Source organism: Bos indicus, chromosome 3 (assembly GCF_029378745.1).
Source record: "Bos indicus isolate NIAB-ARS_2022 breed Sahiwal x Tharparkar chromosome 3, NIAB-ARS_B.indTharparkar_mat_pri_1.0, whole genome shotgun sequence".
Lineage (NCBI taxonomy): Eukaryota > Metazoa > Chordata > Mammalia > Artiodactyla > Bovidae > Bos > Bos indicus.
In genome coordinates, this window is record NC_091762.1 from 19,779,254 (window position 1) to 19,790,749 (window position 11,496).

At 47.9% G+C, this 11,496-nt stretch overlaps 1 protein-coding gene across 3 annotated transcripts; it reads right to left on the reverse strand.

Annotated features, from left to right (window-relative positions):
• Window positions 1–1,927: 1,927 nt before the first annotated feature.
• PSMD4 (proteasome 26S subunit ubiquitin receptor, non-ATPase 4) lies at window positions 1,928–11,090 on the reverse strand. 3 transcript variants are annotated; one of them, XM_019955701.2, is made up of 10 exons: window positions 10,963–11,090; window positions 6,548–6,688; window positions 5,219–5,333; window positions 4,759–4,845; window positions 4,448–4,516; window positions 4,019–4,234; window positions 3,527–3,635; window positions 3,249–3,380; window positions 3,097–3,164; window positions 1,928–2,224 (listed from the first exon to the last, which is right to left on the reverse strand). In XM_019955701.2, the coding sequence occupies exons 1-10, from the start codon at window positions 10,986–10,988 to the stop codon at window positions 2,039–2,041; spliced, it is 1,149 nt and encodes a 382-aa protein (XP_019811260.1). In that variant the 5' UTR covers window positions 10,989–11,090; the 3' UTR covers window positions 1,928–2,038. The 3 variants fall into 3 exon arrangements, with proteins under 3 accessions (XP_019811260.1, XP_019811255.1, XP_070641812.1); XM_019955696.2 differs by having other exon boundaries at window positions 3,518–3,635; XM_070785711.1 differs by having other exon boundaries at window positions 1,928–2,327; window positions 3,518–3,635.
• Between the last annotated feature and the right edge of the window lie 406 nt (window positions 11,091–11,496).

Genomic DNA, 11,496 nt, shown 5'->3' on the forward strand with positions numbered 1-11,496 from the left:
CAAAGAACTTCTATAAAACATCAATACCAAGTTAACTCAAGGACTTCCCTGGTGGTACAGTGGATAAGAACCTGCCTGCCAACGCAAGGGACATGGGTTTAGTCCTTGGCCCGGGAAGGTTCCACGTGCTGCAGGGTAACTAAAGCCTAGGCGCACGGCTGCAGAAACCCTCGAGCTCAGATTCTGTGCGCTGCAGCAGGAGAAGCCATTGCCGGGAGCAGCCTGCACACCGCGAGTAGAGAAAGCCCCTGCAGAGCAACGAAGACCCAGCCCACCAAAAAAAATGAACTCAAGAGAAAAATGGACAAAAAGTATGAAGAAATATTTCACAAAAATGGAAATATAAAGATCCATTTTTTAAAAAATTAAAGGATAATTAACCTCATTAGAGAAACACAAATTAAGATCACAATGAGTTATCTTTTATCCTCACTGGACTGGCAGAAATTAAGAACTTGTAATGGTCTTAAGGGCTGGAAAGGGATGAGTTCAATAGGAATTCTTAGACTGCAGGAAGGAGTGCAAATCCAAACAACTACTTTGAAAAACAATTTATTATCCTGTAAAATATTCCTAAAGAAATTCCTGTATGGGTGCATCAGGAGATATGTACAAAAAACACCGAGATCCTGTTGATACTAGAAAAATAACTATAGAGGCAATGCCAGATCCATCTACAAGAAAATGGTGAGGTTGTAGAACATCCCCAGAATACATATACATCCATGAAAAATGAATGCAGTCACTAAGTGCAGCAACTCTGAAGAACCTAAGAAACAAAATGTTTGTTAAAAACCATGTCCTAAAAAAAAAAAGCAAAAAAACAAAACAAAACCAAAAAAACCCATGTCCTGCAAGTCTCAGAGCATAGGACTTTTTGAGGGAGGGCCTCGCCACGCAGCTTGTGGCATCTTAGTTCCCTGACCGGATATTGAACCCAGGCCCTGGCAGTGAACAAACCAAGCCTAACCACTGGACCACCTGCCAGGGAACGCCCTAAAACTATTTTTTATAAAGCTCAAACACATTAAAACAAAACATTCTTGTCAAGACACTTTATGTATATGAGAAGACATGAAGGGAAAAAAAATAATGTGAGATTCAGGATAAAAGTTCTGAGGAGGATGTGAAGAAGTGGGTTCAAGAAGGCTAGGTATGTGACAAGGTAATATTCTAGCTTACATTGAGCAATTTTAGATATGTTAATTTCTTTACATCTCACTTTATATATAGGTTAAGTATTTTATGTGTAAAATATTATTTACCTTTTCAAATATAATAGTAATAAAGGGAGAGATTATATGAATTGTGCATTCTATTTCATGCCCCACAAAAACCTGCCTCTAAATTTGGTGCTCCAACAAGATGAACCATGTTTCTCCTTCACAGACTTCCATCTTGTGAAAGGTCTCCAAGATCCCTGATATGCGGCATTCCGACTTTTCCACCTGTCTCCTGCTGTTTGCCAGCCCAAATAGTCTTTTTTTTTTTTTTTCCAAATACTCTTTAAGTGACAAGATGCCTCCACGCCATCAGCACACGCTATTCCTACTGAATGGAAACATCACCATCTCGTTTGCTGGCTGATGAACTTCTGGCCCCATTAAATGAGGGCTCAAATGTTGCCTTCGGGAACCTTCCCAGAGGCTACAAGGTTGTGGCCCTCTCCTCACTTCCACAGTGCCTTGTTCAGGCCTCTCTTTGGGCACTTGTTAGGTGCGAGTAACTGCTCATTTACAGGCTGGCCCTTCCCTAGATGCTGACTCCTCAATGGCCAGTACTGGCTTCTCTTCTCTGGGGCCCCAGTGCCTCACACAAATGGCTTTCAGTAAAGTTCTTCCTAAGAAAAGACTGTCCTGGGTGGAGATGGGTGGAAGGGGAATGGTCACAGGCAAAGTTACCAGTGTTTGAAGCAAAAAAGCAAAAAAAAAGTTGCCAAGCTTTATTTAGGGCGCAGTGGTTACAGACAACACCTCCGACCCTACCCCCCACCCTACCCAGCTTGGGCCCCTGGCCGGCTCGTCCCCTCCCTCCAGTCTCACTTCTTGTCCTCCTCCTTCTTGTCCTCCTCCTTCTTGTCCTTCTTGCCATCTTTGGTGGCCTGGGAGGCCAGGGAGCCCATAGCATTTCGAATGGCCTCATTGTTGGGATCCACGCCCGGAAGGTTCTCCAAGACACTCTGGAGGAATTCGGGGTCCTGCATCACGTCATAATCATCCTCCTCCTGAAACGGGGTCAGTGTCAGCCTGGTGAGGGGGGCTGGCTGCAGAGCAAGCCCGCGTGGGAGACGGGAGAGTACCGCCACACAAGCTCCTCTTCTCACTTGACTGGCCAAAGACAGGAAGGAGGGTTTAGGAAAACCCCAGTGCCTATACACAGTATGCTGGAGCAGGGAAGGCAACCCGCTCTAGTGTTCTTGCCTGGAGAACCCCATGGGCAGAGGAGCCTGGTGGGCTACAGCCTACGACGTCGCAGAGTCAGACACAACTGAGCAACTAAGCACGTACAGAGTACGAACTTCAAACACTTGTTTTATTCTATTTTTGTTGTTGTTGTTGTTGCATAGACAGGCTTTCCAGATCTTAGTTCATTGACCAGGGATTGAACCCCGGGGCTCCAGTAGTAAAAGCACTAAGTCCCAATCACTGGACCACCAGGGAAGTCCCCCAAACATTAAATTACCGACCAATTAGAGGAGAAGCCTGAGAACATTGCTTTTTGAGCTCAAAGGATAAAAACAGATGCCATGACCTTTAGGTTTCCTGCTATTAGACACCCACTCCCCCCTTTTGTTTTCCTGGACCCTCTTTTTATGCTCCTGGAAGATGGTATCACTGAGAACTGTCCAGACTGCTCCCACCAGCAAGGAAGGGAAATTACAGAATACTTACGACATTTCTCCAACTCTGGCCACCTTCTCCTTAGCAAGGTTTACCCACAAGAAACATTACCTCCATGGGTTTCTTTCCTTCTGCTCTAGAAAGAGCTCATCTATGAAACCCTGAGAGAGGAACGGTTCCAGCCCTAGCAGGCTGAGGATCTCAACACAGGGGATTTTAAGGCTGATGGCGGCATGGAGTCATCGCTGGCCCTCACCTTGGTGGGCTCAGATGTGTCCATGGCTGAACTGGCGTCCATGTCAGCTGACTCTGCCTGGCCAAACTCTGAGGAAGAAAGGTCAGTTTGCTCAGTTCCATTTCTTCCCGCAGTGTCTCTGCTGCAGCACGCCCACCCAGGCCCTGGCTCACCAGCACCCTGGAGGGACATCTGCATGGCGTAAGCAATCTGCTCCTCCTCAGTCATACTGCTCAGGTCAGGGAGCCCAGTGCGGCCAAACTCCTGCTGGCTGATGGTCATCTTCAGCAGGGCATCGTCCGAGTCTAGGGAAAGGAAGACAGCGGCAGGGTGGAACTGTGCCCACCCCCAAGCCCACGTGTTTCCACACCGCCAGAACTCCAGCCCCATCTACACCAGGCCTCCACAGAGCACCCCGCAGTCCCGGGACTTCAGATTCCACCTCTTTCACCTTCAGTCCCGGCCGTGGCAATCCCGGCCTCAGCGGCAGAGGCAGCAGCTGCCCGCCGTGCCTCTTCCTCTTGCCGCTGCCGCTGCTCTTCCATAGAAACACGCAGGGCCTGGCCACGGGTGAGCAAAGTCAGACATTCTCCGGCCCTCAGTCCCCTGGGGCACTGGGGAAGGCAGCTGAGGGTGGGGGACGGACTGGAAAGGGGCAGCTTCTGGTTTATACCCGTGGGGAAGCAGCTGGAGAGATGACAGATGACATGGGGGAAAGGATGGGCTTGGGAGAAACCTGGGGTTTCATGGAGAGAAGCGAAGAAGAGAGTCTGACAGTGGTGCCCCTAGAGATCAGACAGAATTATGGGGAAGAGGGACCTAGAGGGGGTCTGGGAAAACAAGCAAGGGTCCTTAGGATTGTCTAGCCCTAGAGAAGCTACATGCTGTGTGAGAAGGATCAAGAAGGACACCTGGGCGCTCCTGGAGGTCAATGTTTGCTCACCAGGGCCAGCTCAGGATCAGCGCTGGGATCCACTCCAAATTCAAAGTCACTGGCACCAAGACCCAGCATGGCACCACCTTCCCCAGCCAGAATGGGCGAGCTGATGAGGGCATCAGCCAAGCTGGGCCCAGGAGGCACTGTCACCAGGTGAGAACCGGTTCCATCTTTGCCATTCAATGTGTTTACAAAAGCGGTCAGCTTTTCTGTGTTTACCTCCTGGGGAGAGAAGAACACAGGAGGCTCTCCTTCCCGGCCTGCCCCCATTCTCTGCCACCAGCTCCTGTCTGCAGCCCCTCACCCCCATGCAGACACTCCTCTAGGCAAAGACTGTTCTCTATTTACAATCAAAGCAGTCACTGGCCCCCAACCGGTCCTTACTTACCTCTTCCCCCAAATTGATAATGTCAACATTTACTTTCCCTTACTCACCTCTTCCCCAAAATTGATAATGTCAACATTTACTTTCTCCTTCTTGAGGCGTTTAGCCAGTTTCACCAGCTAGGAAGAAGGGGAGAGAAATGAGGAAGTCTGTTCCATACCACGAGGGAAGGTGACATACATCACAAGCATACAGGAGAGGGAGGACCTCTCCAAGGCCCCAACAGAAAAACTGAATTTTGTACAACCTCCTTTCCCCAAATTCATGGACCCAATGCTTCTTCCTGACTCTCCCAAGAGCCAACAGAAGCCCCCTCCCAAACATGTGGTGTCCAAACTCCCCGGCTGTCACTTGGACTCACATCCTTCTCATTGTCCTCCACAGGGCTTCCCACAAAGGCAATGATTCGCATCTTGTGATTCTTGCCCTGCCGGTGCTTCAAGGCCAGCTTGAAAAGGAAGAGGAAGTTCTTGGAGTCAGCCACAGGAATCCCCCAGCTCTTTCCTATCACTCTCTCTTATGGCTTCCATATACTTTGAGCCTATCATCACACTCACGCCAGATCTAAACCCCCTCCTCCTCCCTTCCCTTCTCTCTGTGCCTCTCTGTGGATAAGGAAGAGGGGTTAATTCTCCATTCTAGGGACTTCCCCTTCATGATCTTCACCGATCATCCCACTCTATCTTTTCCACTCCTTTCTCTACATCATCTCTCTTCCCTGGTGCTGGTTCTCACTCCAAGAGTCTAGGGGGGAAGTGAGTAAGGGTGGAGGCAGAATCCCAGAGCAAGAGGAACCACCAGAGGGACCCTGCAGGACTCACATGGGCCACGCGGATGCCAGTGCAGAAGGTGATCTTGCCCTTCGGCTGGACAGTGTGAAGCTTAGACAGGATGCGGCCAGTGTCTGGGGTGAGTGTGGTCAGCACTTCACAGTCACTGGAATGGGGAAGGAGCACTTCTGTGATTTCAGGGTAGGACAACTGCCTCCGAACTGTGTTCAACTCATGTTTTCTTTAGAGACCTTGATGATAACTGTTATCTCTATTTTTCCTAAACAAACATCTACTGTTTACAGAGTAGATCTTCCAAGTTCTCATCACAAGGAAAAAACTTTTAACTATGTGAGACATGGATATTAATTAAACTTACTGTGGTGATCACTTTGCGATATACACATTATCAAATCGTTACGTTGTATACCTCCAACTTACACAGTGTTACACGTCAACGACATAAAACTGGAGAGTAACTGGAGAAAAGTAGAGAAAAATCCCTACTGTGTGGATATGAAACACAGAAGATAAGAAGGGGGTCATTTTGAGAGAAGCTTGCCCTCTTCCAGTATGTCCCCCAACCTCTCTCATGTCATCTTCCTCTCAGGGGCCTGAGAATTCTCTACAATAGCTGGATGCTCCTTCTTCTCTCTCCTATCCTCTTCATTTTTAGACTCATTTTCTGGCTAATAACATGAATGCTGGGATGGGCAGTCACTCATTTGCGGATTATCAGTTCCTAAAACAAATTACTTTGGGGGTAACACGATGTGTGACATATGCCCTGGGAAGCTGACCCCAAATCACTTTTTATTATCTTTAAAATACAGTGAGGACTGCCCCGGTGGCACAGTGGCTGACAGTCCACCTGCCAACGCAGGGGACACAGGTTCAATTCCTGGTCCAGGAGGATTCCACGCGCCTCAGAGCAGCTAGACCTGTGCGCCCCAACTACCGAGACCGTGTGCCTAGAGCCTGTGCTCCACAGCCAGGGGAGAAGCCCTTGGGCTTAACGAGAAGCCCAAGCACCACAACTAGAGAGCAGGCCCCCCAACCAGAGAAAACCTGCATGCAGCAACGAAGAACCAGCACAACCAGAACATTAAAAATAGAAAAAATAAATAAAATAGAATACACTGAGATTTTATCACAGAAATTAAGCTTCACATTTCTATTAAATTCAGGTTGATATTAATTTTTTAAAAAACAAGTTGCTGCTTATATTTATATGGAGTAGTGAAGAAGGTAGTCTAGGAAGGTGATGGGCAAAAGCAGCCTCATGGAATCTACGAAAAGGCAGTGCCCTAGCGCCCTAGTGGGTCACAGACAGGAATCTCCCCGCCTCCCCCGCAATCCCGCCCGCCCTGCGCCACCTACTTGGCCAGTGTGATGAGGCCCACGTTGTTCTCAGGGTTGCTGCGGGTCTTGGAGTGACAGACTATATTGACAGCATCCTGCTGGGCCTGCAGCCGGGTGGGTAAGAAGTCCCCATTCCGCATGTACTCACTGTTGTCCACGCTGCCAGGTTAGAGGAGAAGCAGGAGACAGGCCACACTGTGAGGCCTGAGACATTCCCTCCAGTCCCAGGGACCACCCCCCTACCCCCAACAACTCTCCCATGAGGGGTGCCATGAGGCAGTGGCTCTCAGTCTTTGTGGACAGAGGATCAGCTGCAACTTTTTTTTTTTTAATATACACATGACCAAGCCCTCCTCTAGACTTACTGACTCAAAATAACCAAAGGCAAAAAACCTTTTTAAATCTCCACAAGTAATTGTGTAAGTACGCAAGGCTGTGATCTACTAATGTACCATGTCCACCTTTTTATAAGGTGCCTTAAGTATTATCAATCATGGTCGTGGAGAGACACGCTATCTGCTATTAAAATAGGAGTATTCCAAGGCAGGAAATCAACAGGGCAACTGAAAAATATTTATGAAATAACACACACTTGGCAGCACTGAATGTAGGAAAGTACAATCTAAATTATCTGGTTAAATGTTCAACAGCTTTGACAGCTGGACTGAACTGCAAAAACGAGGTTTCACAGATCTGGGGGTCTCACGTATTCTATCCCTATAGCTTTTCACAATCTGTAAGAATCCAAGTAACATGAAATACAAGCGCCAGGTTCCCAGAGACCAAAAGAAGGCAGAGAAGTGAGTAAGTTATCTACACCCCAGAAGAGAAGGAATTCTTGACAGACTGAGGTCCCTCAAAACACTGAAAGCAAGCAGCAGACTCAGAGACAGCTCATCTCTCCTGGCAAGCTAAACGGGCTTGGAGGCCATTTTTTCTTTAGTATCCTTTGCCAGGCAATAAATACAAACCAAAAATGATGAAGAGAGGTAATTAAGAAGCTACTGGAAGACAAGCAGAAAGGGTTGGAAGGGCAGTGTTCAGGCAGGTTCAAATCCCTACTCTACTACTTGATAGTTCTATGGTCCTATAAGGAAGCTGCTGAATTTCTCTAACGTCCAGGTACCTCATCTGTAAAATGGGTTTTATTATACCTACCTGGATAGTGCTGGCTATGAGGATTAAGCTCACAGAAAGTACTTAGCACAATGCCTAACAGTAAGCACGATACACAGACCAGTTCTTATAGAGGAAACTCAATCTGTATAAAGGAGGTCAAGGGCAGACTTTACTGACCATGCTCCATTCTTTTTTCCCCGATACACTGTTTCCAATTACTCTCCCAAGAGGGAAATAACTGCCTTCCTAGCTTCAAATACAGTGGTGGCTAAATATATGAAACAATGGAAGCTTTGAGGATCATCCAGCTGGAATAGCTACTAAGTACAAAGGCTGTGGGCAAGACCAGCAGATGGATGAAGGCTGGAAGAAAGATGTCAGAGGAAGACCTGGGGGCGGGAGGAGAGGGGTGTGGGGGGCGGCTTGAGAGGGAGGAAGAACCTACTGTGCAGAACAGGACAGCAGTCCTCATACTGTCACGAGTGCATCAGAACCACTCTGAGGGTGACAGTGCTGGCAGTGGTAAAAACAGATGCTTGCACACCTACATGTGCCCCCTAAAAACTGCAGTTTGGTTTTCCCAACATTGAACTTTATACAGACAGGATAATGCATGCATTTCCTGTGACTACTTTCGCTCAAAAGTAAGTAATTTTTCCCAATTAAAGTTTGTATCAAAATAAGGGCTGACAAAATTATCCAGCTATTCCATAAAGCTTTCATCTAAAAAAAAAAAATAAAATACAGATGCCTAAGCTTCCCTGGCTAGGAGTCTGAGCCACCAGACCAAGCAGAATCAAATATACACAACTTTTTAATAAGCTCCTCCAGAGAATTCTGAGGGACAGCAAAGCATGAGAAAAGCAGTGGCTTTCACTGCTATTCTATGGCTGGGCTGTTACAACAGGCTGCCAATGCATCACTCTGGACCTAATCTTTCCTCCTATACCTCAAGCCAGATCAGCATTCTTAAATCCCATTTTGTATACAGCTCTGGCTCCACCAGCCTCAGAACGTTTTCAGTAGTCCTCTACTGAAGGGTAAAGGGCAGAATTCAGCCTCCTCAACCCGACACCTGTGCTCTTCTACCTGGCTGCATCCCCCTTTCTCCAAAAACGGGAACCACCTTCAACCAACAACCAAATAATGAAGTCACGCTAGTCCAGTTTCTACTCCCTAAACAAGCCTTGAGAATGTACACTTCAGCAGCTTTCCTTATGCCCTTCTCCTTACATGTAATGGCCTCTCCTTAACATCTGTCTAAGTCCCTTCAGGGACCCTCTTAAATTCTTTCCTGAGGACTTCTTAAGCATCATGGCAACTAACAGATGCACAGTGCTGTGCAGTTTACAGAGCACCATGACACACACTGCCTACCTGTGCTATGAGAAAAGTAGATGTTACTATTACATTCTCATTTTAGATTTAAAGTGAGAGATTTACTACATTCTCAAGAACATGCAGCTGGAAAGTACCCAAAACACAGGTTTTTGGGTTCCAAATCCTGTCCTCTTTCTACTCTTAACTTGCTTTCTCCCAGAGGCTGCCATATTTAGCAAATGAAAATACAGGGCTCCCAAAATTCCCTGGTGACACAGTGGTAAAGAGTTCGCCTGCCAATGCAGAGAACATGGGTTCGATCCCTGGTCTGGGAAGATCCCACATGCTACATAGCAACTAAGCCCGAGTGAGCGGCAACTGCTGAGCCTGTGTGCCACAACTACTGAAGCTCTGGCGCCTAGAGCCCGTGTTCACAGCAACCAGAACCCTGCAAACCCTCACAACAAACAGTAGCCCCGGCTCCCAGCAACCATAGAAAGCCCAGGCAAAAGCAATGAAGACCCGGCACAGCCAAAAATAAGAGAAAATACAGGACTCCCAGTTAAATCTGAATTTCAGACAAACAACAGAAACTTTCTAGTGAAAGTATGTCCCATGCAATATGTGGGACACACACATAGCCATTTTGATATTAAAAATAATTGTTTATCTGAAATTCAAATTTTATTGGGCATCCTATGTGTTATCTGGCAACAGTATCTTCGCAGCAAAAAGAAAACCCTTAGGTGTCTGTCCCATGCAACTGGAGATTTGTGTGCGTTTGTGTACTATTCTGTTTTCATTCTAGGCTCACACTTAGAAGAAACTCTTGAAACCTTGCAAAAGTGTGGTCCTCAGTTCCTAATAGCTACTCAGCCACGTCTGAGACTGATGAAGACAGAGAGCTCACTGGATAAGAGCCGAAGCGTCTTTGAGTCAGATAATCCTGGGTTTAAACCTAGGCTCCACCACTTAATCGGCTGTGTGATTTTGTGTAAGTCATTTAAAACTGCGGAGACGCGGTATCCTCATCTGTAAAAGGGAGGGAGTATTGTGAGGCTTAAGTGAGATGAAGCAAATCAAATGCCTAACATTTAGAAGGTAGCTTAGTCGGTAAGGGCTTCCCTGGTGGCTCAGACGTTAAAGTGTCTGCCTGGGTTCGATCCCTGGGTCTGGAAGATCCCCTGGAGAAGGAAATGGCAACTCACTCCATTACTCTTGCCTGGAGAATCCCATGGACGGAGGAGCCTGGTGGGCTATAGTCCATGGGGTCACAAAGTGTCGGACACGACTGAGTGACTTCACTTCACTTCACTTCTTAGTCGGTAAAGAATCTGCCTGCATTACAGGAGATCCGCATTCGTTCCCAGGGTCGGGAAGATCCTCTGGAGAAGGAAATGGCAAACCACTCCAGGATTCTTGCCTGGAAAATCCCAGGGACAGAGGAACCTAGCGGGCTACAGTCCATGGAATGGCCAAGAGTCCGACACGACCTAGCGACTAAGCCACAAACACTTATAAAGTACTCTTGTAGTGCCTTTGACGGTAACACCAGGAAAAGCAAAGGAGTCGGCGACAAGTGAACGGGGAGAGGAAGGGATTTGAAACTCTCTTCCTAACTAACACCCATCATTTTGAAAAGAAGAGAGGAAGGCAGAAGACTATCATGGTGAGTCCGAGAAGCAGGACTCTAGCTAAAGACAGATGTAGGCTGGTCTAGAGAAGACGACGCTGTGATGGAGAAAAATAGCAGGGCCGGTCAATGACCGTCCGCGGACTGAGGGTTAAGAGGGGTACCTCGGGCCTGTCCGTCTGGAACTACCTCTGGGGCCCCGGGATGACTCAGGGAGTCGCTGGAGCTCCTTTCCTCCCGGCCCAAGGCCTCATCTTTTCCACCAGGCCCCCCTCCCCCACCCCAGGCCCGCCCGGCCTCCGAGCTACAGGCGCCCCCGACCCAGTCCCGCTCCCCAAGGGGGCCCGAGGTGGCTCCTCACCAAACCATAGTGCTTTCCAACACCATCGTGCCTCCTTCCTCCCTCCCCGACCGGTTCTCCTAGACCACTAAACAACAACTCCTCCAATTGGCCCAGCGCGCATCACCAATCACTGATCTCGGTTGGGCCAGCTGGTTCCGCCTTCATCCCCGTGTTGCTTTCTGGGAGTTGTAGGCGCCGCCAGAAAAAAAAAAAGTGGGAGCTGTTTGGGGCGGAGGGAGGGGCCAAGTAACACAAAAAAGTGGGCCACACCTCCACCTGCCCTGCCATTCACGTTTTCTGGTGGCGTTCCTTGCCGAGAAGATCTAAGAGAAAATGTGAAGGAACTTCTGAAAGTGCTGAGGCTATGTCTATTCCAGCATCATCTTTTTAAAAAAAGTGGTGGGATGACTACTGACTACTGACTTTTCAGCTCCCCCGGTTCCCCATGGCACTTCGTTCATCAAACTACTAAGCACTTATACCTCTGAATTGCATTTGTTTGTGTATCTGTCTTTCCCATTTCATTAAGGGCAAAAGAAAGTGAAAGTGTTA

What these genes read in the sequence shown, in the direction of transcription:
- PSMD4 (XM_019955696.2), bottom strand. Translation starts at nt 10,988, where the DNA reads ATGGTGTTGGAAAGCACTATGGTTTG. An exon ending in CGGGACTGAAGGTGAAAGAG is followed by an intron (nt 3,381 to 3,517) that starts GTGGAATCTGAA and finishes TCCTTTCCCTAG; the next exon opens with ACTCGGACGATGCCCTGCTG. An exon ending in ACACATCTGAGCCCACCAAG is followed by an intron (nt 2,225 to 3,096) that starts GTGAGGGCCAGC and finishes ACCCCGTTTCAG; the next exon opens with GAGGAGGATGATTATGACGT.